Here is a 27,500-nt window from a genome sequence, read left to right as displayed (position 1 = left end):
TGCAAAACCTGAACCTCCATATTGTGTTGCTTGAAGTGATCAAGGAGTTTTCTTCCAGGGGAACTGCTTTTCTCTATCTCCAATAATTGAGGAGTACTGTAAGAAATATTTGCAATTAGAAACCACTGTCACTGCAATTCCATTTAGTTTGCAACTTTCATCTTAAGGTGAAACAATTCACATTACTATTATTTCATGAACATAATAATATGGATTTGATAATTATAAATTTATAATTTCATTTCCAATTAAACAATCTCTGAAGACACCAAATATGGTTACCTGCGGAGTGATTATGATAACCTAATTTGAAGACCTTTATTTGAAAGGACAACACACAATTAAAGAACTGAGAGCAAACAGTAATGAAATAACTTCTCTTACAAACCTAAAAACACATCTGCCAAGACCATTTCTGCAGAGAAGTGCCATTTTCTTCCAGTATCCATTATTCAATGTTGTTTCAAGGTCTAAATACACTTTAGCAGAAAGCTCATGAACAAAGCTCTTGGGATTTACAGACATTGTCATCATGTTGACTCTGTGGTAGTCATCACCTCAATTATCAACTGGAAGGCAAATACAAGAAATAATGATGATAGAGGAAAAATAAACTCACACAGCTAAATCTAATACTTGTCATAATATGACTAAACACTACAATTTCAAATTATACGCCTAAGTATAAGCAAGACTCCACCCCTTCAAAAAAAAAAAATAATAGTACCTCTACCACATATATTTCACATACAAATAAGGTGTCAGCTTTTTATTTACAGTTGCATAATTCATACAAAAAGAAGAAAAAAAAACACTAGACCACCACCTTGCAGAACACCTATTACCTTTTATCTTCCTCGCTCACTCCCTCTCTAAAACAGCACCAGGGAGGCCTAATATCAGCTTTAAAAACGAAAACGAAACTGATAACTCCAGAACTGCGCAGTGTAAACTACTCTGAACTGTACACGATATAATTTTGTAAGACTTTTCCTGCATGGCACAGAGCCTGCTTGAGTTGCCATTTGTCGAATATTCTCAACGGTGAGTTTTGCTATTTTTCTTTCTCTGTTTTCTCCTAAATACATGATGTTTTATGGTGTAGAGTTGAATTTAAAACGGTCAGTATGTATTTACTTTTCTTTAATAATGTGATAATGGTATGCAGTCTAAAAAAAAAAGAGTACATGGAAACTAAGGTATCATCAGATGCAGATAAAAAAAAGCATCATGTTTAGTTTCATTTCCACAGAAGGTGAAGCATATGTTTTCTAAAATTCTTTTCCTTCGAGAAGCCGAGCGAAGGGCATGTTTGAGAATGAAAACGGGTGGAGACAATTTCTGGAGATAATACCCGCACTAGGTGTGGTCCGTGACCTATAACATATATTACTATATTGATACGTGATATATAAGAATATAGTTTGCTATGTTGTTTTTAGACCGTTAGTTAACTTTTTGGCAAAAAAAAAAAAATATATATATATATATATATATATATATATATATATATATATATATATATATATATATATATATATATATTACCTCGAGTAAATGCATTGCAGCTATAGATTTCTTTTTTTTGTTTTTACAGAGGATAAGATCAATTCGGTTCTTATATTCGTTACTGGCGTTCCCACGGGCGTCATTTTAGCATTGCCTTGGGGAGGGTGAGACCTTGAAGTTTCACAAAAAAAAAGTTAGTCGCGCAAACGCAACATTGCCCACGTTGCGTTATTGCAAAATGGGTATGTCGCTCCATATTTTGCCTGGGCATTCCTTTTCTTTTTTTCTTATGGATATTCTAATCATGATGAAAGGGGGATTGTGGTAATGCTGCTTCAATATTTATTTGATAGGAATTTTCACTTGTTTATCTAGCAGTTTACTCCGCTTTATGAGGTCACTCAAGTAAGATTCTTGGAGTTGCACAAAAATTCAGATAACGGCTGTTCTGATGAAAATATTGTAAGTGATATATTGATTAGGGAAAAAATAAGGAGATAGCTACTTTGCGTTGTGTGAATGGCAAGCCTACCTACAAAAAATAGGAAAGATTGAAAGAACAAGTGAAACTCTAATCAAACGTTACCATATATATATATATATATATATATATATATATATATATATATATATATATATATATATATATATGTGTGTGTGTGTGTGGGGTGTGTGTGTGTGTGTGTGTGTGTGTGTGTTTTGTGTGTGTGTGTGTGTGGTATGTGTGTGTGTGGTGTGGTGTGTGTGTGTGTGTGTGTGGTGTGTGTGTGTGTGTGTATGTGTGTGGTGTGGTGTGTGTGTGTGTGTGTGTGTGTGTGTGTGTGTGTGTGTGTGTGTGTGTGTGTTTGTTTTCACCAAAACTGGTTAATGAAATTCTGGAAAGGAGACGTAGGTAATGGTACTTTGTCGGGGAACTGGATTGAAGAATATGCATTTCTTAATGTAAAAGAATTAGTGTGATGGCGGATGGTTGACAGTTTCCGTGTCTCTGAATGCCATATATACAGTTTCCCTGTCTTATGTTGGCACACCATGTTTGCCATGAATGCCTGACAAATTTTATTTGCCGCTTTATGGGAACAACTATCTGGTTGTCAGTCAGTGCAGTATGAGAGCCTGTAATGGGAGATCAGAGGGAAGCTTCTCCATTGGGTATTCTTAGCATTTTCCAAACATTTTGGAACAAACTGTAGCAGTTAAATGATTATCAATACCGTAGACTTGGCTTCAGTAGTAAGAGATCTAGATTCTCATGGTTTCAGTAAGGGGAATCACAAACAACACACACACCACACACACACACACACACAAAAACACACACACACACCACACACACACACACACAACTATATATATATTATATATATATATATATATATTATATAATAATATATATTAAAATATTATAATTATAAAATATATATGTATATGTTATATATATATATATATATATATATATATATATATATATATATATATATACATATATATATATACGCTTTATCTATAGCGTCATTATCTGCATTTTTTTTCAGTTCTATATTTTCTCTACTGATTTTCAAGTAATCTCAAGTTTACGCCCCGCTCACATACAACTCGTAACACTAATCCATGAGCCATCGCCGAATGGGTAAAATGCCAATTACTTTTTTATTTGATTTGTAACTCTTTATTTGGCCATTTATGGAGTATTAAAAGACATTTCTATAATAAAACGCATATAAAATGGCATAAAATAATACAGAAAGTTAATTTAGTCTCAATAGAGTCTATAAAACTTAATGCAATTTGACATCAGAGGCAGCAGTGATAAATGGGTGATAAATAATCGTTTGTGTATTCATCTTTAAAGTCGCAAGAGACTCTATGGTTGTTTTTCAAAATAAGGAACAAGAATTTACATGAATCATAAATAAACTGCATGTGTTTTAGAGATTTATCAGGAGGTAGACAGATGAATAAGCACTGTCGGAGTACAGAGTCAGTCAGAGCAGAACATCTGAATTTATATAGGCAGCAAATGATCTCTCGAATAAAGCTCCCCAAATATTACCGTTTCTTTTTGTTTTCCATACAGATGATATTAGTGATATATGATAATAATGATAATGACAATAATAATAGTTATGATAAACAAATATAGTAACAAAACTAAATAAATCATATGTTTTAGGCTCGAAAATGCCTGAAAATGCATTTGAACATATGGGCTGAGATAATAATTTCAATCTCTCTATTATTTCAACTATCCTGTCAAGTTTTCACGGAACCCGAGAATTCCGGGGTTCCCTTTTTGGGAAACGCTGATCTGCTTTCCGTAAAAATGCCTCTCTCTCTCTCTCTCTCTCCTCTCCTCTCTCTCTCTCTCCTCTCCTCTCTCTCTCCTCTCTCTCTCTTCTCACCACACACACAACACACACACACACACACACACACACACACACACACACACACACACACACACACACACACACACTGTAAGAGGTTGTGAGTGCCTCATTATAATGAATGGTAAGTAAGGCAGTCATGGTTGTTAACCGGCTTGACGCTTTTACTGTTAGAATACAACAAAGTGAATGAAGGGGAAATGAAGACTGGGTCATCCTCGGGCACATTTTAGTGTTTAGAACTAGATTTTTTGTTGTTGTTGTTTCATTTTATTATTATTCCACGGTGGATTTTAATACTGGAGGATTGTTTTTTCTTGTTCACTTCAGTAAATTGTGATTATTAACCTTAGCTCTGATTGTTTTAATGAAATTAACTTTGGTAAAAAATTGGATTTAATGTTTTTAGATATCCCATTATGCATTCCCCTCAGTTTCAAGTGTCAATTACCATTGAAAGTAAATTTAATTACGATATGCCCGAATTTGTCTGACAATATTTTTGGAAGGAATAAATGCAGAGTGAAAATATAAAGCATAAGAGGAAGAATAATTTAAGGGAACGTAAAAGAAAAGGTAATGCCCGAGGATGGAATCTTAACGTACACCGTGGGATTGTTTTTCTAGACTCTTAGATGGGCACGAGTTCAAATCCATAAATCTGTATCTTCTATCGGCTTCAGGTCGACACGCACTCCTTCTCGGACATAACCACGCTAACCGCAGTGTTGACTCTTGAACCCTGGTAACTTCTGTACACTGTACACTTCCACTTACTTTCCATAACTTCGCTCACACCCTTCTACATGCCTCTTACTTTACGAGCATATTAACTTGCGTTCCTGGACGAATTAACAAAGGTGGTTGCAGCTAAAGATTTCGTACCTAGCATCGACGGTTATTCATAATACTTATAGATCACTGCAAGTACATTGTGTGTCCTGCGTGTCACGAATACTCTGTAGCCAACATTTAATTTGTGCTACAAAGGCTTGTCACTCAATGAGCGAAATAAATTGATGAAAACAAAAAAATCCTTGGACGACTGCGAATTCTGTTGACGTACTCCCCAGCATCCTAAGGTGACCGTTTCTGCAGCAGTGTCCTCCTTTGGTGTCGGGTCGGATATCAGTGAACCAAGTCATATACGTAATGGCCGGGAGAGTAAGTGTTAAAGAAAGGCAACAGAGAGGAGAGGTGTTAAAAGAAAGGGGTTTGGGGGAAAAAAAAAAAACCCCCAAAAAAAAGGGGTTTCCCAAAGACCCCATGGGGCCCTAAAAAAATTTAACCCCCCCCCAAAAAAAAATTTGAAAAAAAAAGGGGAAAGAGGAAAAAAAGAGAAAAAAAAAAAAAAAATTTTGGGAAAGAGGGAAAAAAAAAAAAAAAAAAGGGAGAGGGGGGGCCCAAAGGAAAAGCAAAATGGGGGAAAAAAAGTGGAAAAAAAAAAAGGGAACAAAAAGGGGGGGGGGGTTTTTTAAAAGTAAGGGGGGTTTTGTTTTTTTTTTAATGTTAGTTTTTAAATTTTTTTTTTTTTTTTTTTTTTTTTTAACAAAAAAAAAAATAAAAAAACGTGAAGAAAGAGGGGTTTTTGAGTAAAAAAAGTTGGGGGTAGATCAAACAATTGCCGTTAAAAAAGGAAAAACAAAAAGGGCATCTTAAAATAAAACAAAGGGGTTTTTTTTAAAACCCAGGAAAAAAATAAAGATTTTACCCTCCCCAACCCAGCAAAAACCCTATTTTTAAAGATTTTTTTTTTTTTTTGTATGTTCAATATAAAAGGGAAAAAAATAAAGGGTTTAAATAAAAAAAATTTAACCCCAAAATTTGAGTTCACAAACGCGTTAAATTCGTTGCACTTGACACTTTTACCAAGCAAAACCATCAGAGTGACTACACACAATTTATACGGTTTAACACTTTTTCGGGAGAAAAGGGGGGGGAAGAGAAAGAAAGTGCCAAAAAAAGGTATCACTGGTTTTTAAGAAGCGTTACGAGGGATTTTAGATGTGTGTCCGTGTTGCTCATTTATTTGCCATTTCTCACTCCCCTGCCTTCTCCTCTCTGTCTTTTCCTGTCTCTCTCTCCTTTCCTTTTCCCCTCTCTCTCTCCCCCTCTCTTTTCTCCTCTCCTTTCTCTCTTCTCTCCTCTCTCCTCTTTCTCTTTTTTTCTCTTTTTTTCTCTCCTCTTTCTCCTCTTTTTTTCATCTCATTCTCTTTTTTCTCTCTCTCTCTCTCTCCTCTCTCTCTCCTCCTCTCTCCCCTCCCCCTCCCCCCTCTCCCCCCTTCTCTCCTCTCCTTCCCCTCTCTCTTCTTCTTTTCTCTCTCTCTCTTCTCTCTCTCTCTCTCCTCCTCTCTTCCTTCTCTTCCCTTCGCCTCTCTCCTTTTTTTTTTTCTTCTTCCTCTCTTTTTCCTGCTCTCCTCGCCCCTCTCTGTTTCCCCCGCCCCCCTTTTTCTCCTCTCCTCTCTTTCTTTTTTTTGGGGGTCTTCTCTTTTCTTTCTTCTCTCTCTTTCTCTCCCTCTTTTCCCTTTTCCCATCCCTTTCTTTCCTCTCTTTTTCTCTCCTTCCCTTTTCTCCTCTCTCCTTTTTCTCCCCCTTTCTCTCTCCTCCTTCTCTTCTCTCCCCTCTCCTCTCCTCTCTCTTTTTCCCCTCTCTCCTCTTTTTTTCTCTCTCTTTTTTTTCCCCTTCCTTTCCCCCCCTTTCCTCCCCTTTTTTCTTTTTCCCCTCTCTTCCCCCCCTCCCCCCCCCCCCCCCCCCCCCCCCCCACCCCCCCCCCCCCACACACACCACAACACACAAACCAAAAACACACCACCACACACAAACAACACAAAACCAAAACACACACCACACACACACACCCACAAAAAACAAACACACACACAACCACACAACACAAAACACCCACCACACCCCACACACACACACACACACACACACACACACACACCACACACACACATATATATATATATATATATATATATATATATATATATATATATATATATATATATATATTATATATATATATATATATTTATATATATTTATAAATAATATATATTATATATATATATATATATATATATATATATATATATATATATAATTATTATTATTATTAGACCAGTATAGCTTCTGCATTTAAGAAAGTCATTTTGTAATTTTGTCTGGACAAAATTACAAAATTAAATGATTTGTATGATGAGCAGCAGAAGTGTTGAAACATAGCGAACAGGATTTCCTGTTTTGTGACTCCGACCGTAGGGTCTCTGGTGTTTTATTCGTTTGTTGACATACAGCGGAAAGACTTTTCCCAAAGGTTCAAACAGCTTGCCGAGAACGGATTGAAACGCTGTTGAGTAAACATCAACTTTGAGTGTAGTGAAAATCCTGATCTTATGGACTCTGATCTCAATTCTGATCCAGGTGAAGACCCTGAATCAATCCAATACATGGACCATGAAAACCAAACAAAGAGAACAAGAGAAGAACTAGAAAGTGATAACGAAGAAAACCCAATCTCAAAACAACCGAAAAACAAAGAAGCCGGATGGAAAGCACCGGAAGAACCCCAACCAACAACAAGTAACAACCAAGCAAATATGGAGGTAGGAAATAATAATTCCGTAGTACTCATTCAATTAAAAGATGGATCTGCAACCACTAATTTCAACAACCCACTTAAATTAACAAAAGCCATCAACAAATCAGAATTTCAAAAGTACATAATTGAAGATTCCCTCAGAGTTCTAGGGGCTGGAAAAGCCCTAAGATTTGAAATCAAGGATATATCTAAATTAAGACCACTAAAAGAAATAAAAAAACTAGGAGACTGGGAAATATTATGTAAACAGCCAACTTCAAATAAATACACAAACTGCTCCTATGGAACGATATACCCAGTAGAAACAGACTTAAATATAGAAAACATTAATGAGAAAATAAGAACATTAGGACATGACCCAAATGAAATTATAGATGTAATAAGAATCAAGAGACAAAATAATGACAGAGAAAGTGAAGAAAAATGGATACCCACAAAATCACTGAGAATCACTTTTAGAGGGAATCTACCAAAAAGAGTAGCTATAGGCCATACTAGCTACCAAGTCAGACAATACACATTCCCAATACCAAAATGTTACAACTGTTTAAGATATGGACATGGGATAGTAACATGTAAAAACAAAAAAAGGTGTAATAACTGCAGTCAATATGGGCATAGTTATAAAGACTGCCAAAATAACCCGCACTGCTTCTATTGTGATGAAAACCATCACCAAATACAAAAGAATGTAAAGTGCACAAATTAGCACAGGAAATAAATAAAGAAAACACAACACCAAACAATCTAGAGATAAAAAGACAACTACAACAATTAAAACCCCTAACAAAAAAAACAAGTAATGAAACACAAGAAACAAATACAAAGACACAAACAAACAAAGAAAACAAAACAAATAACACACAACAAACAAATGAAAGTACAACACTTCAACCTTTAGAAGACAGTAGAACGCAAACATATGCACGGAAACTGACAGAACCACAAAGCCTTACTTTAGGCCAAAGAACCCCACAGAAACCAGAATACCAAACACCAAACAGAAACAAGACACACACTTCAAACAACACACAGCAACCAACAAGTCCAGACATAAACGAACAAACACTACAAAAACAAGACGAAAACAAATCCAAAACAAACAACATACAAAAAGACACATTAGACTCATCAATAACATGGTCATTACCGACTCCAATAATACACAAAGATAACATTAATGTCAGCAATGAAAGAAATGCAGAAGACTTCTCCTGGCCAAAGATAGCCAAAAATATATTCAAGATGATAACAAAAACAATAAAAACTTAAACTCAGATAAATCAATAATACAAAATATAATGGAATTAATCAACGACATTAGCAATATGCTAAAAGATCTATTCGATTGGTAAAATGGACAAATTCATATTATGGAATGCAAGATCCGTGTTAAACAAGAAAGCAAATATAAAATATCTCATATACAAAGAAAACCCAGGTATAATAGCCATAACAGAGACCTGGTTAAAAGAGAAAGATAAATTTACTTTAAATAATTATACGATAATTAGAAAGGATAGAATAAATCAAATTGGAGGAGGTATAGCTATATGCATAAGAAATGTCCTGCAATTCAAAGAAATCAAAATAAGAGACAGATATAATGACAAAGTAGAAGTTCTAGGATTAAAGGTAAATTACAAAAACAAGTGGTTGAACATATTGATATTATACAACCCATGTAACGATATAAAAACAGAAGAATTCCAGTATTATACAGACCAAATCACAGAACCAAAATTAATAATGGGAGACTTCAATGCTCACCATCCATACTGGAATGATAATATAAGTTACAAACAAATCAACAAAACAGGTGAAAATATAATAAAGTGGATAAGTCAAAATAACATAATAATGTTAACTCCAAAAAATCAAACAACTAGAATTGATCCCAAAACAGCCAAAGAATCAACCATAGACCTAGTATTTGGATCACCAACCCTAAGTAATATTCAGTTAAAAACAACATCGCACCTAGATAGTGACCATTTGCCAATAATACTAAAAGATAACACATATAAAGATAACAGTTTGTTAAAAGAAAAAAAATGGCAATACTCGAAAGAAGGATGGACGGAAATCCAAAGAGAACTATATAACACAGAAATAGGAAACTTAACTTCAATTGATAAAATTACAGAAATGATAAAAAGTACGGCTCTAAAATATTTCCATTTGAAAACAAGAGAATTTAAAGATAAACCAAATAAACCATGGTGGAATAAGGAATGTAATGACATTATAAAAGAAAAAAATAAAGCTTTCAATAAATGGAGAAAAAAGCCTACAATAGCAAACCAACTAGAATATAAAAAATTATTAGCAAAAGCTAGACTTATAATAATAAGAACAAAAAAGGAATCATGGGAAAAGTTCTGTACTACAATAGATTTTAAAACTCCACCAAGAAAGATATGGAATTTTCTAAAGAAACTAACAGGGAAAACAACTTCAATGGATTATCCACTAATAGAAAATGACTTGCCAATAACAAATATTACACAAAAACTAGAAAAATTCAAAAATGAATATATGAAAACCGTAAGTAAAAAGCCCAAAAAACTGCTATCAGACCTAGAAAAAGAAAGACTATTTAATTTAGGAAATATAAATGAAATAGATAAAGAAATATCCCTACTGGAATTAAAAACAGCAATTAAGAATGCCAAAAACAACAAAGCATCTGGACCAGATGAAATCACGTATGAGTTTTATAAAAATACCCCAAACAACATACTAAAGTCAATATTAACCAATTTTAACTCATACTGGTCCAAAGGAGAATATCCAGATTCATTAAAAAATGCACTGATAAATCCAATAATAAAACCGGGTAAAAACCCAACAGAAGCAAACTCTTATAGATTTATTAGTAGAATTTCATGTATTGGGAAGATATTCGAAAATATTATAACAAAAAGATTAACATGGTGGCTAGAACATAACAACAAGTTAGATAAAGACTTAACAGGTTTCAGACCTAATAGGAATACTACTGATGCTTTACATATAATAGACAGCCACATAAATAAAGCTTTCATAGAAAAAAAATACATCATGTTAGCATGTATTGATCTAGAAAAAGCTTTTGACACAGTCAATCATGAAGCATTACTAATAAAAATGTCAAAACTAGGAATTGTAGGCAAACCTCTAAAATGGATAAATAACCTGTTAGAAAAAAGAACATTCCAAATAAAAATTGGAAACCTAACATCAGAAAAAGGTACAACACAAAGTGGCGTACCTCAAGGTTCACCAATAAGTCCAGTTCTATTTAATATACTGCTAAATGACCTAAAATTATCAAAAGAAATTGAGAAAATAATATATGCAGATGACATAACTCTACTAACAAGTAACAAAAACCTATTAGAAGCATCCAACAAAATAGAAGTAGAATTACAAAAACTAAAAGAATGGGCCAATAATTGGGATTTGAAAATAAACTTCACAAAAAGTAAATTAATGTGCTTCTCAAACAAAAAGATAAACCAATTACCAATAATAAGAATAGATAACACGGAACTAAAATATACTCAAAGTCACAAAATCCTTGGCTTAACATTAGATGCACCCAAACTAAAATGGAAAAACCATATAGAAAATGTAAAAACAGATATTCTAAGTAGAATGAATATAATGAAAAAACTAACTTCAATAAACTGGGGAGCAAACAGAGAAACATTATTAAAATTTTATAAAATATACATAAAACCAAAAATAGAATACGGAATAACAATCTATGGAGCAGCAAAAGAAACAGAATTAAGAAAACTAGAAATCTTACAAAATCAAGCACTAAGACTGGCAACTGGATGTCTTAGATCAACTCCAATCATAGCTCTTCAAGCATTAACAAACATTCCACCATTAACAAACAGAATAAAAGAACTTGAATGTATACAATTAACAAAAATCCTAAATAAACCTAATACAGCACCAGTAAAGCAACAAATAATAAAATGCATAAAAGAATATAATCCTCAGAGAGACAGAAGATCACTAGTACACAGAGCTACGGAAACGAGAACAAATCTAAATCTAGACATAACTCCGAACGTGATATCAAATATATCCCCAATACCCCCATGGCATGATATCTCAGAGAGTATACAAACAAACTTTATGGACAACATAACAAAAAATACTCCTCAAATCACCATTCAAAAACAATATCAGGAGTTAATAAACATTAACTACAAAAACTATAATAGAATTTTCACTGATGGCTCAAAGATAAAAGAACCAGAATCAACATCTGCAGCAATTTACATCCAGAATAAAAACATAACAACTATCTGGAAACTACCTCCTAAAATAGAAATCACTCATGCAGAATTATTTGCCATAAAACAAGGGTTAAATTATGCAATAAACAACAAACTGACAAACACAATAATATTAACAGACTCACAATCATCATTACAACTAATTCAAAACCCCAAACCACTAAGCTACAAACAGATTGTATATGAAATACAAAAACAAATATATTTTCTCTCAACACACAAACAAAAGATTATGGTCCAGTGGATTCCATCACATAAAAATATAAAGGGAAACGAAATTGCTGATTTAGCTGCAAAGAAAGCCCATGAAATAAATGATCCCATGCCCATACCACAAGACCCAAATTGTGTCATAAAAGAAATCAAAATTAAAAATACCAAACAATGGGAATCAAATTTAAAAAGAATCTTAAACACAAAAAATTATCTCATTAAAGATAACATCCAAAAACCATGGGCCAGAGCCAAGAACAGAAAACTAGACACATGCATGACAAGACTAATAACCAAACACACAAGACTAAAACAACATCTTCACAGAATGAACATGGAAAATGACCCTTTCTGCAGATGGTGCAAGAACCAAGAAGAAACTATAGAACATATGTTTTTACACTGCCCAAGATTCAACTCGCACAGAACAAAACTAAAACATGCATTAAGACGAGTTAATATAAAAGACATTGATATAAATCTTTTGATTACAGGTGCAGATCAACCATCTATAACAAAGTACTACATACTGAGACATACAAAGATCTTCCTACAAACAACTAAATTAATTGATATAATTTAAGAAACAAGAAGCCAAGAAAAAAAAGAGGATCCAGGGGATATAGACAACAACAGTCTAAAACCCTAAAACAGGAAAGAAGAAGAAGAAGAAGAAACAGCTTGCCTTTCTTGAACAATCCGACTCTTGTTTTTTTCTCGTATCTGAAGGTAATGCATGGCTGTAGGTGAGGTATGAGGGCGCTTTGGAGAAGCTGTGTGTTGGATGTGGGCTTGTTGGTCACACTTTGCTTTCTTTACGTGTGTTTGGAAGGAAATGCTTTGGAGTCTGAGGGTGAGTAAATGTTCCTTTCTGTTTCTCTGTGAACTGTGGGTTGATGTTGAATTATTTTTAATGTATTTTGTCATAGGCTTATGAGTGTTTTATTGCACTGTACAATACAGGCGGAATGTAATGTATTCGTGGCCTGTTTTCTGGGAAAATAAAACATTATTATAAATCGTGAAGTTTAGAATTGTGAGCATAATAGTCCCAGACTTTGGTATTATAGTTTAGACATATGTACTGCATGGAAGAAACAGTACTTAGCATCAATAAGTAAATGAGTATTTTGGGGTATTTACACTAGATATACCATGCTAACTTCAACTGGTTCTTAAAAAATAATTTGAATCATACCATATAGAAGTTCAGTAGTTCTGCTACAAGTAAAACCCAAAGGAATATTCCATCAAAAAACATTTTTTGGTAAGGGTCCAGTTTCATCCAGCCTTCTTTTATATAGAAAATAATATATGCAAACAATAGAGCAAATAAATCTAAGAAACTTATCTTCTATGTACTTCCGTTGCAACTCAAAAATAAAAAAGTTATTAGACACGGAAGTGTCAGTTCAGGAATGCCAAGCTGGTAATTATATGGGTAAAAAGTTCAAACTCCAGTGCTAAAGAATTCCTGGACAAATACTTCTTGGTGCCACCATTCTCTCACCTTTGAGGTCCATATTAGCAAGTGCTTATCCTAGCTGTTTGTAGTGGTTCTCACGAGGCATTTGTAATGAGACACTATTCCTTTGCTGTAAATTAGAAGTGAAACTATCTTGAAATGGAAAACTTTTTGTGTATAACAGCATTTAGATCCTGAAGTGTGTCTTTGTCCCACAACAGCTACAAACAGAAAGTAAGAACAATAACAAGAAAACAGGATTGTGTAGTATTCTTTGTATTTGATTTTTTTTCTTTAAATTCTGTGCTTGTGATTTGTCTAGAGAAAAAAATCAAACTTTTAATTACATGGCATAGATAATATCTTGTCTGCACTTGTCAGTCTTTCCTTTTTTTCTGGCTTTTTTAACAAACATTTGAACTAGTGGGAAGTATTGGTAAGTGTACATAACATAAAAAAGAGCTAGAGTGATTTAATTTCCTTGAAAGATATTATAAAATGTATTTGTGTATTTGATCTTATTTTATTAGCCTTACTTTCAAAGAATGATGAAAAAAAAAAATATATATATGTTCAATGGTATTATGGTTTAAAGCTGATTGATTTCTCATTCTTCCAGTTAAACCCAAGATGCATCAGGTCTGCTATTATGCTATTCCCAATAAAGCAAGTGGTGATATTACTGTGAAAGCCTTATCAGTGGAAGACATTGATCCCTTTATTTGTACTCATATTCTTGTGGCCTTTGCTAGAATCAGAGACAATGTAATTGTTCCAGCCAACGATGGTGATATTGAGGTAAACACAGTAATATTTATTGTTTAATTGATTGTGGTACAGTTTTTTTTCTATTGATGACTAATACACCTATGTTTATTATAGATAATTCCTTTGTCTTAATCAGTCAGTTTTCCCTAATACACCTGCCAACTAAATTTTTTAATCTGTGACATACTGAACAAAAACTCATCTTCAGGTATACAAGGAAGTAATTGCCTTGAAGAAGCAGAATCCAGAACTAAAGGTTCTTTTGTCTGTGGGTGGTGGCTCAACAGACGGAGGATTCCCAAGCCTTGTTCGTGATCCTCAAGCAGTTATTGAGTGAGTAGTGCCAGCCTTGTTACTGTTCCTATGCTTTTAATTTGACATTAGTACAGCGTGTATTGCAGCAATTTTTACAAGGTAGAATTGTGTGTGTGTGTGTGTGTGTGTGTGTGTGTGTGTGTGTGTGTGTGTGTGTGTGTGTGTGTGTGTGTGTGTGTGTGTGTGTGTGTGTGTGTGTGTGTGTGAGAGAGAGAGAGGAGAGAGAGAGAGAGAGAGAGAGAGAGAGAGAGAGAGAGAGAGAGAGAGAGAGAGTATTTGTGTGTTTATGTGAGAAATTGCTTTAAGTCTGTTAGTAGAAAATAACTTGATACTTTTGTTATTTTTAGGGATTTGAAGTCAGAAATTATGATTGTTTAATTTTTAATGATAGTAATGAATATAAAGAGAAAGAATTTCAAAAAGAATAGGGCTCAAATAAAAAAAGTCCTCAATTTTGGGTATCAGGTAATACATTCAATTCTTTTTGGTTTCAATGAGAACACAACATATTGAGGAAAGAGGAAATTTAGTTCTTAAAAGTGATTCTTTCGCATATATAGGTTTGCCTCACATTCTCGAAAATTCATCACAACATTTGGCTTTGATGGCTTAGACCTTGACTGGGAATTTCCTGCTTGGCCTGCATTGGTGAGAAACAAGCAGGAGAAGAGATGGTTCTCAAGACTTGTTCAGCATCTCTTCCACGAATTTAAGGTATACATGGGAACTTTATTATTCTCAGGAAATAGCAGTTAATTCAGATATATATTTTGTGGAATATAATTTACGTAATTGATATTTAATGAAATATTCTTTAACCCTTTATCTCTGAGGCATGTGTATGGAGCTGTGGTCAACAAAGATTGGATTTTGCTCATCATATCTGTTCACTCTTTGCAAACCTCCATCTTTAATTTGGTGTGCTTTTTGTGGAGCCATATCCTAAGAATCCATAGCTGTTCCCCTTTATTTTTAGACCACATGCTCACAGATGTGCCTTTACCACATGCAGGGGATAATATGTACATTCACAAGACTGATTTAGTTATTCAGATAGTTAGTCAGGTCAATTTGTATGTCCTTTTTAATATTTCCATTTCTCTTTAGATTTGAATTTTAAGCTCTATTGTTTTAACTGTTTATTCCTTATTTTTCAGTCACCATTACACAAACCACTCTTGCTCACAATTGCTGTAGCAGCTCCAAAGGCAATCATAGACAGGTCATATGAAATCTCTGAGTTATCCAGGCAAGTTAACATTTTTTCCATCTTTTTATAACCTCCCCATGCCCGTTGGATTTCATTCATGCACAGTTAGATTGCAGATTTTATCACATTGTTAAAATATGTTGTGAGCTGGCTGTTAGAAAAATCATTTGAAAATAGCTACCTTGTAAGAAAAAATTCATGTAATTACCTGTTAATGTTTTAGGGTTTATAGATGCTGCATTTCTGTCAAGTGTAACACAATTGCATGGGGGGCTGACACAGGGTTCTTAGTGACATCTGTCATTATTATAGTTGACAAAGATATTTGTCAAGAAATTAGCAAATAATTCAACACAGCTAATGAAGGCTTATACTTGAGCACCAGCAAATGCCAAAATCACTGATAATCAAATATCTTGCACTGGTTATTCTCTTTATAATTTGTCTACTATCTTTAATATGTTTTTCCAGGTATGTAGATTTTGTGTCAATGATGGGTTATGATTACCACATCTTCTGGCCATATCTGCCATTTACAGGCTATAATGCCCCTCTCTTTAAAAGTAAAAATGACAAATATTACTTTGCAACTATGAATATCCAATGGTCTGCAGATTATTGGGTGAAGAAAGGGATGCCTAAGGAGAAACTGGTCATTGGAATTCCTACTTATGGCCGCACATGGAAGTAAGGAACACCTTTTCACATGTGACTTGGTTCTATGAGTGGAATATAGATGATATTGCTTTTGTTGAAATGGTAGTAAATTGTTTTATAACTAGAGACACTAGCCTTTTTTAAGACATACAGTTTTCAGAGATGACCCACTTAGTGAAGGTTTGAAAACCTTTACTGATCTTTTATTGACAATGCTCCCCATAACACACACACACACACACACACACACAACACATATGTGCGGCGCACACACACAACACACATGCCGCGCACGCACAACACAACACAGCGCGCGCGCACACACACACACATCCACACCACACACACACACACACACACCCCCACACACACACACACACACACCACACACACACACACACACCCCACACACACACACAACACACACACACAACACACACACACAACACCACACACACACACAACACAACACACACACACACACCACACACACACACACACACACACACACACACACACACACACACACACACACACACACACATACACACACACACACATATATATATACATATATATTTCCATTCTACTCATAGATTGCTGAATGCAGCATGGAACAAAACTGGATCACCAGCAGTTGGAAAGGGCATGCTGTCTGGCATTGTGTCATACCCTGAAGCTTGCATATTCTACAAGGAAGGAGCAGAAAGACATTTTGATGAATCATGCAAAGTCCCTTATGCAGTGAGGGAAAGGGACTGGGTTTCTTATGAAGATCTTCAGAGCATCAGGGAAAAGGTAGGAATATGGACATGGGATAAGGTTTTGATGTGATTTTGGTAATGGTATATTTATGTTTAATTATTTTTATTATATTTATCATTAATATTATTACTTTAAATTTGAAAAAAGTTTATAATTCTAAAAAGTTGTTACTGTCATAATAGTAAGAATCCTCATCCTCATCATCATCATCATCATCATATCATCATCATCATCATCATCATCATCATCATCATCATCATCATCATCATCATCATCATCATCATCATCATCATCATCATCATCATCATCATCATCAGTTATCATTATTATCATTATTATCATTATTGTTATTATCATTATTTTATCATTGTTGTTATTATTGTTGTTATTATTATTGTTATTATTAATATTAATATTATTATTATCATTATTAGTAGTAATAATAACAGTAATAATAATACTTGATGTTAAAGATATCTAATGCATATATTAGGTCAATGCAAGTTGGGAAGTTAAGTCACAAAGTTTTCAGAATCTAATAATGTTAGGAAGGTGATTTTTTCCCCTTTCATACCCTTGTTTTGAAATGGAAACAAGTAATCTGAAGTAAAATCATTAAAATTTTTCAAACTAAAATTCACTGATGATGAGATCCAAGTGTAATGCCCTTCTCCCCTTTTTTATTTATTTATTTATTTATTATTTTTTTTTATTCTTTAGGTAAAGTGGGCAAAAGACAACCATTTTGCTGGAGTGATGACGTGGAACCTGAACTGTGATGACTGGGCTGGCATTTGTTCAGGAGAGAGATTTGAGCTTCATAGCGTGATCAAGAAAATTATTCTAGTGATGAATTAGGGTTGAATTACTCATGATAAGATATATAATTGTACTTGCTTTAGTAAAAAGAAATTGCATCTAAAGTAGTTGATGACTGTAATGAATGTGATATTGTCAGGGTTTGCATTTATGATTGTGATGCTATAATTTTGATTATGGTGCGAGTTCCAGTTACCGGTAATGAGAGTTAATGGCACAAAAAGCACATAACTTTGATATGATAGTATTTAGATGTGTGTAGCAGTAGTTAGTAGTAAATTTTCAATATAATTGTCACAATGATAGTAAAAGAAATTTGTTTGTTGTATATCTGTTATTTATATATATATATATATAGCCATTTCTTTTTCATATCTTATTCTATGCCAAAGACTTACAAGCCATGCATCTTATTGTATTTAATGTGTTGAATTTATATTTTTGTAGTACAACATTTCAATGAATATTGATTAATGCTTATGAAGTATTTAATTCCAACCAGTAACCTAAGCATTTATTATAAAAGTATTTTTGAAATATTATTACCTTAAAAAACAGACACACAAACAAAGATGGAAAAGTATCTGACTTTTGCTAATAAAAAAAAAAATTTACTAGTTACTTTGAGGAAACTATCCCCTGGTTCTATAGACACCAAGCTCATTGTTTATTTGCTAGAAAATAGTTGCTAAAGTCCTTTTTGTGGGATCATTGTTGGCTGCCCCACTGCATTTATTTGAATCTGCTGGGCAAAAGTGTTGTTGAGATTTAAGTGGGAGTTTGGCATAGTCTACATCTCTTAATAGTACTTCATATGAACCAACTGATGTTGGGAGGGTATGTTTGTACATCCTCAGACCACTGTGATTTCCATAAATGGCTTTAGAACAGCTTAGTTACCATGGAAACAAATACTTGGTGACAAAAATTGTATAGCCATCTCTGTAAATAAAATTCATACAAAGAAAACAGTAGACAGTGCACATATCCATGTGTTAATAATTTTTACCCTTTGACTTGTTTTTGAAGACCAAGGGAAACACAATGAAGTAAGTAATAAAAAGACTTTGCATTGGCTACTTATGCAGAGAGCCAGGGTGTCTATTTTAATGGGGGATAAAAGGTTCCTCCATGGTTTAATACTTTCCAATCAGACCTTGTATTTGAGAACATGAAAAACGTTGTTTGGAAATATTAAATTGATTTAGTCTGTTTATAGTTAGAGGGTAATGAAAGAAAGACAGAAAGAAAAAAATCATGCTGATAACCATTTTCTAGCATCTAACAATGATGGATAGTCTTCCTGTGTTAGTGCAAATTTCCGACAGTTAGGGCAATTTGACTGTTGTTTTAGCCAATATCTTACGCATTTACGGTGAAATCTGTGTTGACAGTCAAGGGTCTCCGAGTCAAAATCATCATTTGGTTCCAGACAAATTGAACATGTAACATTGACATCAACATCAGAGCATGATATATCAGGAATTTCTGCTCTCAGATCAGCACATGCTGCACTCTCAGCTTCGGTGACCATGTCTTCATTACTGTCCGGAGAACTGGTGGATTCTGTTTTGTATTTTTTGACCTACCTCTTGAAGCCTGCTTTGGATATTTATACTAATGTCACCATCATAACTGGAAAAAGAATATGAAGAATTAGTACAGATCTTCTGATACATAGATTTTATTGGGAAATAATTCCATGCTTGCATCTTGGATGTAACATTTTTAGCAAAGTCAGTCCATTTTTTTTTTCTGCCTTTAGAATTACAATACAGTTGATTTATATTTTCAAAAATCAAGTAAAACTTTGAAGTGATATTACAAGTAATAACGCAGATGCAATACTCAAAACTTATGCTCTCTCTTCATGAAAAATAATTAAAGTACAGTTTGTTATATTTCTTACGTATTGTATGGTCTAAGTCAATACAGGCTTTGCACAAAAAAAAAAAAAAAGAAAGAAAGAAGAAGAAGAAAATATCAGCTAGAAGCATAGATAATGATACCAAACATTTCTCTTTCTGCCTCTTTCTTTTTTTTCCCCTTCCCCCCTCCTTTTTCTACCTCTGTAACCCCCTCTCTCTTGTTTTCTATTTCTTTATCTAAGTCTTTCTTTCTCCCTTTCCTCCCTTTTTCTGGCTTAGTGACTTTTTTTCTTAATCCTTAGCCACCGGGTGGCATGTACATACATGGCATGCCTGGACTATATTCCAGGTGGCATGTGCATACATACCATGGTGCACCAATCCCGTTTTCTTTGGGCAAGTTAGGCCATACCATGCATGCTAGGGTGACAACATGAGCCCCCGGCAGTAGGGCTCGGGCCACTATGAATATAACCTGGGAGAGAAGGCTTGTGTATCAGGAAAATATCCATCGCCATTGGGGTAATAATATTTCTAACCTATTTTTATACCTACCAAGGAACAACTGTGTTTAGTGGATCATCCAAAGTTTTTCCACAAAATTTTTCTCCTTTTAAGAATTGCTCAAATTTCACATTATCTTTTCTAAGCTCTTCTGGTATGAAGAATGGGTTGTTTGGGTCAATCTGTAAATTTCAAAAGTAACAGCTACTTAGAAGGTAAAACAGAAAAAAAAGATATATATATCTTCATTTAGAAAACTTTTTTTGAATGACAAAAATAAGACATGATAATACAAATTATAGTATCTGACTAAAGAAACTGACATACCGGTGGCACATACTGACATTCAGATGGCAGTTCCCCCACATTATCGGAAGCTTCATTTTTTGAGGTTTTCTTTTGTAGAGCTCTTGCCCTCTTCAGTTTCCTTAGTTCTTCATTGGACATCATTTTCTCTTCTTTCTCCTGCTTCAGTAATTTTAAACGTGCTACATATTCATTCCTAGGGAAGTGTATTGAGGCAATGTATTAATATGTCTCTACATTTAACTTGTAAAACCTATGCAGATCAAGTTGTTTTACTACATATATATGACTTTTTTATGCATCAATCATCTTTGAATGCATTACCTGTCATTCAGACCCCACTCTTTAACTCCCCACTTACAGTCAAAGGTTTACTAATATAAGCGACATGTTAACACAAGCAAATGCAAATAATATCCTCTGCATTTTTTACTGCAACTTTCCTCAGGGTACAGGATCTCCAGGTAGGTGAACTATCGAAACACATTAGTACAGCAATGTTTCACAAATATAAAATGAATGTGAAGGAGATGAGCTTACTCAACATTTTCAGATGCATCTAGTGGATCTCCTAAAAGATCAGCTTGAGGTGTGGCTTTCTTTTTCTTCTTTTTCTTCTTTTTCTTTATGGATTTAGCCTTATCTGTCTGTTCTTCTTCAGCAGATGGCTTGAGCACAGTAACATTTATCCATTCCAGGCTTTCAGGATCAATTGGCAGGGCAGGAGCTTTGGAAACAGTTGATCTGAAGCACATGATGGCTTTTGATAGAAATTTCTTTCTCATTATCTTTTAACTTTCAGACGTTAAAAAAAGTTAAATGTATATCTGAGATTCATTTATACAATGTTTGGCAAATTTTTCAAACTGGAAAATGAACCAAGTATTTTTTTAGTACCCATACTAATCTTATTTGGTATAGGTAAGAATAAGCAAATATACCAACCATATATAGGAAAGGCACTATAAGATTTAGATTAATTCATTCCAATTTAGCCATTCTAACTGTAGTTCCCTATATGAATACAGAGTGCTTCTTTTGAAATTATATATATTTATATTATCATTTAATTACAGAACTTCAGTTAGAGCTGCTAAATAGTGCTCAGTTATAGTTACGGGAACTTTTTCTAATCTTAGAAATAGCAGACAGGAATTTGGTTAACTGAAAAATAAAGTAATTTTAAATGAACAGCATACTCAGTTTCAAAGACATTGTATACAGTCACATCTAAATAACTGAGACATACTTACTCCATTTCTTGTGTGGTATCTCTTACAAAGGGCTCCTTTACTGTGTCATTCAAGTGTAGTTTCTGGGAAAAGTAATTTGAGATGTTTTGTCATATGAGATAATTTGATTAAAGGTATAAGAATGAATATCTTCACAGTGCAAGAAATCTCTGACCAGGTTCGATTATATCTTCTACTAACGAAGATATAATCGAAACTAGTCAGATAAATTTCTAGCACTGTAAAGATATTCATTCTCATTCTAAATTTATTGCAATGAAAATATTTGATAAGTAATATTATTTGCAGTCATCACATAAAATTACATGATGGACAAATTGGCAAGTCAGAAGAGAAATAACTGAAATGTGAATGATTGCTCAAGTGCTCAAAATTACTTGTGATTCAGTTCTGCTTCCCTGAAAAATGTTTATAAGATACATTCAAACATTAAGTACCAAGCTTTCAAAGTACCTGTTCTAATCCAGCAGCTTCCATGCTTGCACTTCCTTGCTTCTCTTTCTTCTTTTCTCGTGCATCTGGTTTGGTCGTTGGTGGTTTCTCTTTCTTTTTTTCCCTGTTTAATAGGAACCATTCACAGAACAGTTAATTGATAGCCATGCTCTTCTTTAGGCTTAATTTCATCCCAAGAACAGGAATAATTTGAATATTTATTGAATTATGATTCATGAAAACAGAGAGGAATGTTATTGGTTAAATTAGATGTTGAAATAACATGATATTATAAACTTACTTCTTCTTCTTTTCCTTTATTGTACTTTCATTTCTTTTTTTATCTTTAACTAGTTCCAACTTTACTTCATTGTTATTGTCATATATAGTTATGCTATATATCAGGCCTGAACAATCTGGAGTTATGCATTCTGTACCTAGAAAATCCTGGAAGTATAAATGTTTAAAAGGCATATTATTAATTTAGATAGTTAATATTTTGGCTGCATACACTAATTATTATATCTTTATCACTTGGACAAATGTCAGATCCATACACTATATATTGGTTACTAGGCATCACCTTTTCTGTTTTCTTGGCATCTTTTTCTTGTTCCTTCAAGGATTTCCAGCACACATGATGGAAACTGATGATGCAATCCTCCTCACATGTCACATTTATATAACCTTTAAATTCAAGGTCTCTGTAATTAATGTAAACTGAATCAGGAACAAAAGTAATAGCAGGAGTAATATATCTGAAAAGAAAAACAATTTATTCAAGAAATAATTTTAAAAATGAATCTGACACTGAATAGCTGTCAAAGTAATTAGTAGTGAGAGCATCAACTGTGTATGAAACACAAGTGATAAGAAGTACAACAACTTACTGTAAATAAATTTCCTGTTTGGCAAAAGCATGACCTTGAACTGAACAACAGTTACTCAGATGGCACTTTGCTTTAGGTGCTGGAACTGATGATGTCACTCTCTCAAGCAGTTCCTTGGAGCCTTTCTGTTAAAAGTGGGTTCATTAGATATTATATCAGATCATATGCAATACCAGTAACAAAACTTAGATGGAATTTAATGTAAAGAGGAATGGCAGAATGTAATTATGAGGTAACAAAAAGAATGAATATTGTACATACTGCCAGATATGCAGGGGTAGTCTCAGGAATGATCTCGGAAGAACCAGGCCACATATTTCCTTTATAGTTTCTATTTTCTTTTAGTTCTTTAATACAAAGTTCTGCATATCTCCCTGCAGCTTTAAACCTAAAAAGAATGAGTTAGAGATGAGACTCTGGAGCAAAGTGTCTGTATTTATAATTTTTTTCCCCATTCTTTAAAAAAATCCTTTTTGATCCTTATTTTTAATTGCTAAATTGATTGGTAAATATTTTTACTTTCTCGAAATTTGTTAACCAAATGTTATGAATATAAAAATAATATTTGAGTATAATAAGAACAGTAATAAAAAAAGATAATAGAACAGTTGTGATAATAATAAAAAGAACAAAGATAGTAATGGGTGGGTGCTTCATGAGCAAGGTGATGTGAAGAGATGGTGTGGTAGCTTAGATAGTGCTAAGTGCTTGCATGCCTTCTCGCTTGCAGCTGCCACCACTGGCTAGCCTATTGAAAAAAAGGGAGCAGCTTTGCATAAGTCTCCCTTGCCAGGTCACAGTGTCTCCGTCATCGAGACTTCTGCAGTGCCTCCTCGTGGGTAACTAGACACCTTGTGGTCCCAGGCTAAACTGTGGGGGATCTCAGAGCAACAGGAGGTCCCAGAGATACGGAGCTATGGCCCACTGGAGTGTGGACATGCCCTAGCTCCATACCAACTCCTGTCCCCTTGCCACCCTGGGGTAATTGGGTGGCTCTGGGGAGGTGGGCCTTGCCAGTCATCCTCCTCCCAGAAAACCCTCTGGCAACACTCCAAATAAATGGATATGCTGTTGGGAGGGGTGCTGCCCCTCCCACCCAGCAAGAAGGGCGGGTCTGTGGGTCCCACTGGGACAATGAAGCTTGTGGGGTAAAGCCCTCGGGAACCCCACAGGTGGATGGGCAGCCCCACAGCCCCCAGACCCCTCCCTTTATTTGGGGCAGTGTCGGCGGGGGCGGCAGAGGTGGCGTGCACCCGGAGTGACCGCTCGAGGCTTAACCTCAGGCGAGCTTTCCGGGTAGGTGCTTGGAACATCCGGTCCCTGCGGCAGGATGAGCAGTTACCTCTGCTATTAAGGGAATTGGAGTGACTGGGAGTTGAGGTGGCTGCTCTCTCGGATGTGAGAAGACCTGGTAGCGGCACAATCAGTATGGGTGGGTACACCTACTACTGGTCGGGCCGCAGTGATGGTCAGCACCTCCAGAGTGTAGCCATAGCCATCTCCAGCTGACGTAGTTGAGGTGACACCGGTTGATGAGCGTACTATGGCATTGAGACTGAAGCATGCTTTTGGCTTCATGTCTCTTATTGCTGTTTACGCTCCTACCGATGTATGTAAACTCGATGTGAAAGAGGCGTTGTACACCAAACTCGCATCTGTGGCAGACAATTGCCCCCGGCGAGATATTCACATTGTTATGGGCGACTTCAATGCGGTATCCGGCTGTGACCGAGCTGGCTATGAGATGTCTGTTGGCCCCCATGGCTAGAGAGCTCATCCCAGCACTGAGAATAGCCTCCTTCTCCGGGACTTTGCTAGGTCCCAGATAATGAGGAACTCTGGCTCCTGGTACCAGCGCTCCAACCCACATCGCTGGACATGGTACGGCGATACGGGTACAATGGCCAAAGAGATCGACCACATTCTTGTTAGTACGTGATGGAGGATCCTCCAGAACTGCAGGGTTTACCGGAGTGCTGAGTTCTGTGGCACTGACCATAGGCTGGTTGTGGCTACCCTGTGGGTCCACTTCAAAACTCCCCGTCCCTCCAGTGGCCACCCTAAGGTGTTTCATTTGGACAGACTAAGGGAGGAGGAGTGTGCCGTGGGTTCACCATGGCAGTCTCTGACTGATTCACAGAACTCGACAACCTGACGGACCCAGTTGCTCTGTGGAAACTCTTCAAGTGCGTAACACTCGAAGCAGCCCAGGAGTCCATTGGCAGACCAAGTTGCTCTGTGGGAACTCTTCAGGCATGCAACACTTGAAGCAGCCCAGGACTCCATTGGTGTACACCCGTGGGCAAGGTAAAATTCCATCTCCCTGGAGACATTAGAGGCTCGGCTGAATGGTAATCAATTCTTGCGTCGCTCCATGGTGCGTAGGGCTCCAACACTGCTGAAAAGGGACAGGGAACAGTTCATCAGGCATCTTGCTGAGGAGGTTGAAGGCCATTTCTTGGTAAATGACCTTCGCCCTGCCTACCAAGCCCTGAGAAAACTTAACTCTTAGCCCTCCTCACAGATGACTGCAGTCCGATCAGGGGATGGACGGATCATCTCAGATCATGTTGGGGTTCGTGAACGTTGGGCTGAGTATTTTGAGCAGTTGAACCAAGTAGACCCTCCAACAGTTAGCTTGGATGCAAGCGTTGTCACAATACCTGTGCCGGACCCACCCATGAGCGAGGAACCTCCTACCCTAACGGAGGTTAGGATGGCGATTTCCAAGCTGAAGAGTGAGAAAGCTGCAGGCATATGAGATATCCCTGCTGAACTGCTAAAGACTGGGGGTAAACCTATGGCTCGGGGCCTGCATACAGTCCTGACTGCCGTTTGGCAGTCTGGTACCATTCCCCCTGACCTGCCGAGGGACGTGGTCATCCCTCTCTGGAAGGGGAAAGGGGATTGTTGGGATTATAGCAACTACCGTGGCAATACACTGCTCATCATACCAGGCAAAGTTCTCGCCCTCATTCTTCTGAAATGGATCCGCAGCCACCTACTGAGGCTTCAGAGACCGGAGCAGTCTGGATTTACTCATGGCAAGTCCACAATAGACTGAATACTAGCGCTTCGAGTAACTGTGGAACGCCGTCGTGAGTTTGGTCGTGGGTTGCTTGCAACCTACATCGACCTCAAGAAGGCGTTTGGCTCGGTGCATCGGGAATCGCTATGGGAGATCCTGAGACTCAGGGGAATTCCGACAAAGATTAGTGGCCTAATAGCAAGCCTTTATACTGGTACTGAAAGTGCTGTAAAGTGTGGTGGGGGTCTTCTTCTTCTTCCCTGTTAATTCAGGGGTGAGGCAAGGCTGTGTCCTTGCACCAACACTTTTCAACACCTGTATGGACTGGATAATGGGCAGAGCTATTAGCCAAAGTCGGTATGGAGCAACACTAGGCAATATCAAGGTCTCAGACCTTGACTTTGCCGATGATGTTGCTGTCCTATCTGAGTCCTTGGAGTCAGTGGTGGTGCCTCTTGATGTATTTGGCAATGAGGCGAAGCCCTTAGATCTAGAGGTCTCCTGGACTAAGAACCAAGATTCAGGACATTGGGGGCCTGTTAGGGTAACCCGTTCAGTCGATCCATACTTGCGGCGAGGGCGTTGAAGTTACAGAGAGTTTTGCACACCTTGGTAGCATGGGCCATATCTCTGTGCTGTCAGACCAAGAAGTCAATAGACGTATTGGTCTGGCAACAGGAGCCATGAATTCAATCAACAAGAGCATTTGGAGATGTTGGTACCTCTGCAGAAGGACCAAGCTGCGTGTCTTCAAGGCCTTGATACTGCCAATTTTGTTCTATGGAAGCGAAACCCGGACGCTATCCAGTGTCTTGGAGTCTCGTGTTGATACCTTTTGTAACAAGTCCCTTCGCCGGATCATGGGGTACAGTTGGCAGGACCACGTGTCCAACCGACGGTTACACCGTGAGACCGACATGGGACCTGTTACTTGCATAATCCGGGATCGCCAACTCAGGCTATATGGGCACCTAGCTCGTTTCCCTGTGGATGACCCTGCCCATCAGGTTGTCTCTTTGTGAGACAACAATGGGTGGAGGAGACCTGTGGGACAACCCAGGCGGTCATGGCTTGGGTAGTTCGACGAGACCTGTCGTGAGAATTAGAGATGGGCCGTGGGCCTGCCTGGAGACTCGCCTCGAGGGTTCCTCGTGGCTGGAAGCGAAGGGTGGATGCGGCCATGCACCCCCGTCGGCGTTAGCCCCT

At 36.4% G+C, this 27,500-nt stretch overlaps 4 protein-coding genes across 7 annotated transcripts in view; 2 read left to right on the top strand and 2 right to left on the bottom strand.

The window, feature by feature from the left end:
* LOC119597514 (mucosa-associated lymphoid tissue lymphoma translocation protein 1-like) overlaps positions 1-3,129 on the bottom strand; it is a 15,354-nt gene extending 12,225 nt beyond the window's left edge. The window contains exons 1-4 of the mRNA XM_037947093.1: positions 3,099-3,129; positions 2,515-2,625; positions 389-557; positions 1-96 (exon numbers count right to left, since the gene is read on the bottom strand). The exon at positions 1-96 is cut by the window's left edge and continues 56 nt beyond it. Coding sequence (XP_037803021.1) covers positions 1-96; positions 389-557; positions 2,515-2,625; positions 3,099-3,129 — 407 coding nt within the window. The remainder of the gene's footprint in view (positions 97-388; positions 558-2,514; positions 2,626-3,098) is intronic.
* Positions 3,130-3,290: 161 nt separating this feature from the next.
* LOC119597513 lies at positions 3,291-8,212 on the top strand. The gene is made up of 3 exons (XM_037947092.1): positions 3,291-3,326; positions 4,970-5,060; positions 7,326-8,212. The coding sequence occupies exons 1-3, from the start codon at positions 3,291-3,293 to the stop codon at positions 8,210-8,212; spliced, it is 1,014 nt and encodes a 337-aa protein (XP_037803020.1).
* On the top strand, positions 7,132-18,987 carry LOC119597288 (acidic mammalian chitinase-like). Of its 4 annotated transcripts, none has more exons than XM_037946826.1 (9): positions 7,132-7,222; positions 12,689-12,867; positions 14,099-14,277; positions 14,456-14,580; positions 15,123-15,276; positions 15,720-15,811; positions 16,244-16,459; positions 17,026-17,227; positions 17,915-18,987. In XM_037946826.1, exons 2-9 carry the CDS (start codon positions 12,768-12,770, stop codon positions 18,050-18,052), a joined length of 1,206 nt encoding a protein of 401 aa, XP_037802754.1. In that variant the 5' UTR covers positions 7,132-7,222; positions 12,689-12,767; the 3' UTR covers positions 18,053-18,987. The 4 variants fall into 4 exon arrangements, with proteins under 4 accessions (XP_037802754.1, XP_037802756.1, XP_037802755.1 ...); XM_037946827.1 differs by lacking the exon at positions 7,132-7,222 and adding an exon at positions 7,225-7,507 and having other exon boundaries at positions 12,509-12,743; XM_037946824.1 differs by lacking the exon at positions 7,132-7,222 and adding an exon at positions 7,225-7,507 and having other exon boundaries at positions 12,509-12,867.
* Positions 18,988-19,255: 268 nt separating this feature from the next.
* The window catches only part of LOC119597287 (glutamic acid-rich protein-like), a 10,997-nt gene continuing 2,752 nt past the window's right edge, over positions 19,256-27,500 (bottom strand). The window contains exons 8-17 of the mRNA XM_037946823.1: positions 23,528-23,654; positions 23,267-23,391; positions 22,960-23,080; positions 22,678-22,823; positions 22,398-22,500; positions 21,945-22,006; positions 21,232-21,435; positions 20,713-20,887; positions 20,437-20,567; positions 19,256-19,648 (exon numbers count right to left, since the gene is read on the bottom strand). Coding sequence (XP_037802751.1) covers positions 19,555-19,648; positions 20,437-20,567; positions 20,713-20,887; positions 21,232-21,435; positions 21,945-22,006; positions 22,398-22,500; positions 22,678-22,823; positions 22,960-23,080; positions 23,267-23,391; positions 23,528-23,654 — 1,288 coding nt within the window. The 3' untranslated portion in view covers positions 19,256-19,554. The remainder of the gene's footprint in view (positions 19,649-20,436; positions 20,568-20,712; positions 20,888-21,231; positions 21,436-21,944; positions 22,007-22,397; positions 22,501-22,677; positions 22,824-22,959; positions 23,081-23,266; positions 23,392-23,527; positions 23,655-27,500) is intronic.

The sequence above is a fragment of the Penaeus monodon genome, chromosome 39 (genome assembly GCF_015228065.2).
Source record: "Penaeus monodon isolate SGIC_2016 chromosome 39, NSTDA_Pmon_1, whole genome shotgun sequence".
Classification (NCBI taxonomy): domain Eukaryota; kingdom Metazoa; phylum Arthropoda; class Malacostraca; order Decapoda; family Penaeidae; genus Penaeus; species Penaeus monodon.
The sequence above is the reverse complement of the archived record's forward strand: the minus strand, read 5'-3'. Positions and strand labels throughout refer to the sequence as shown.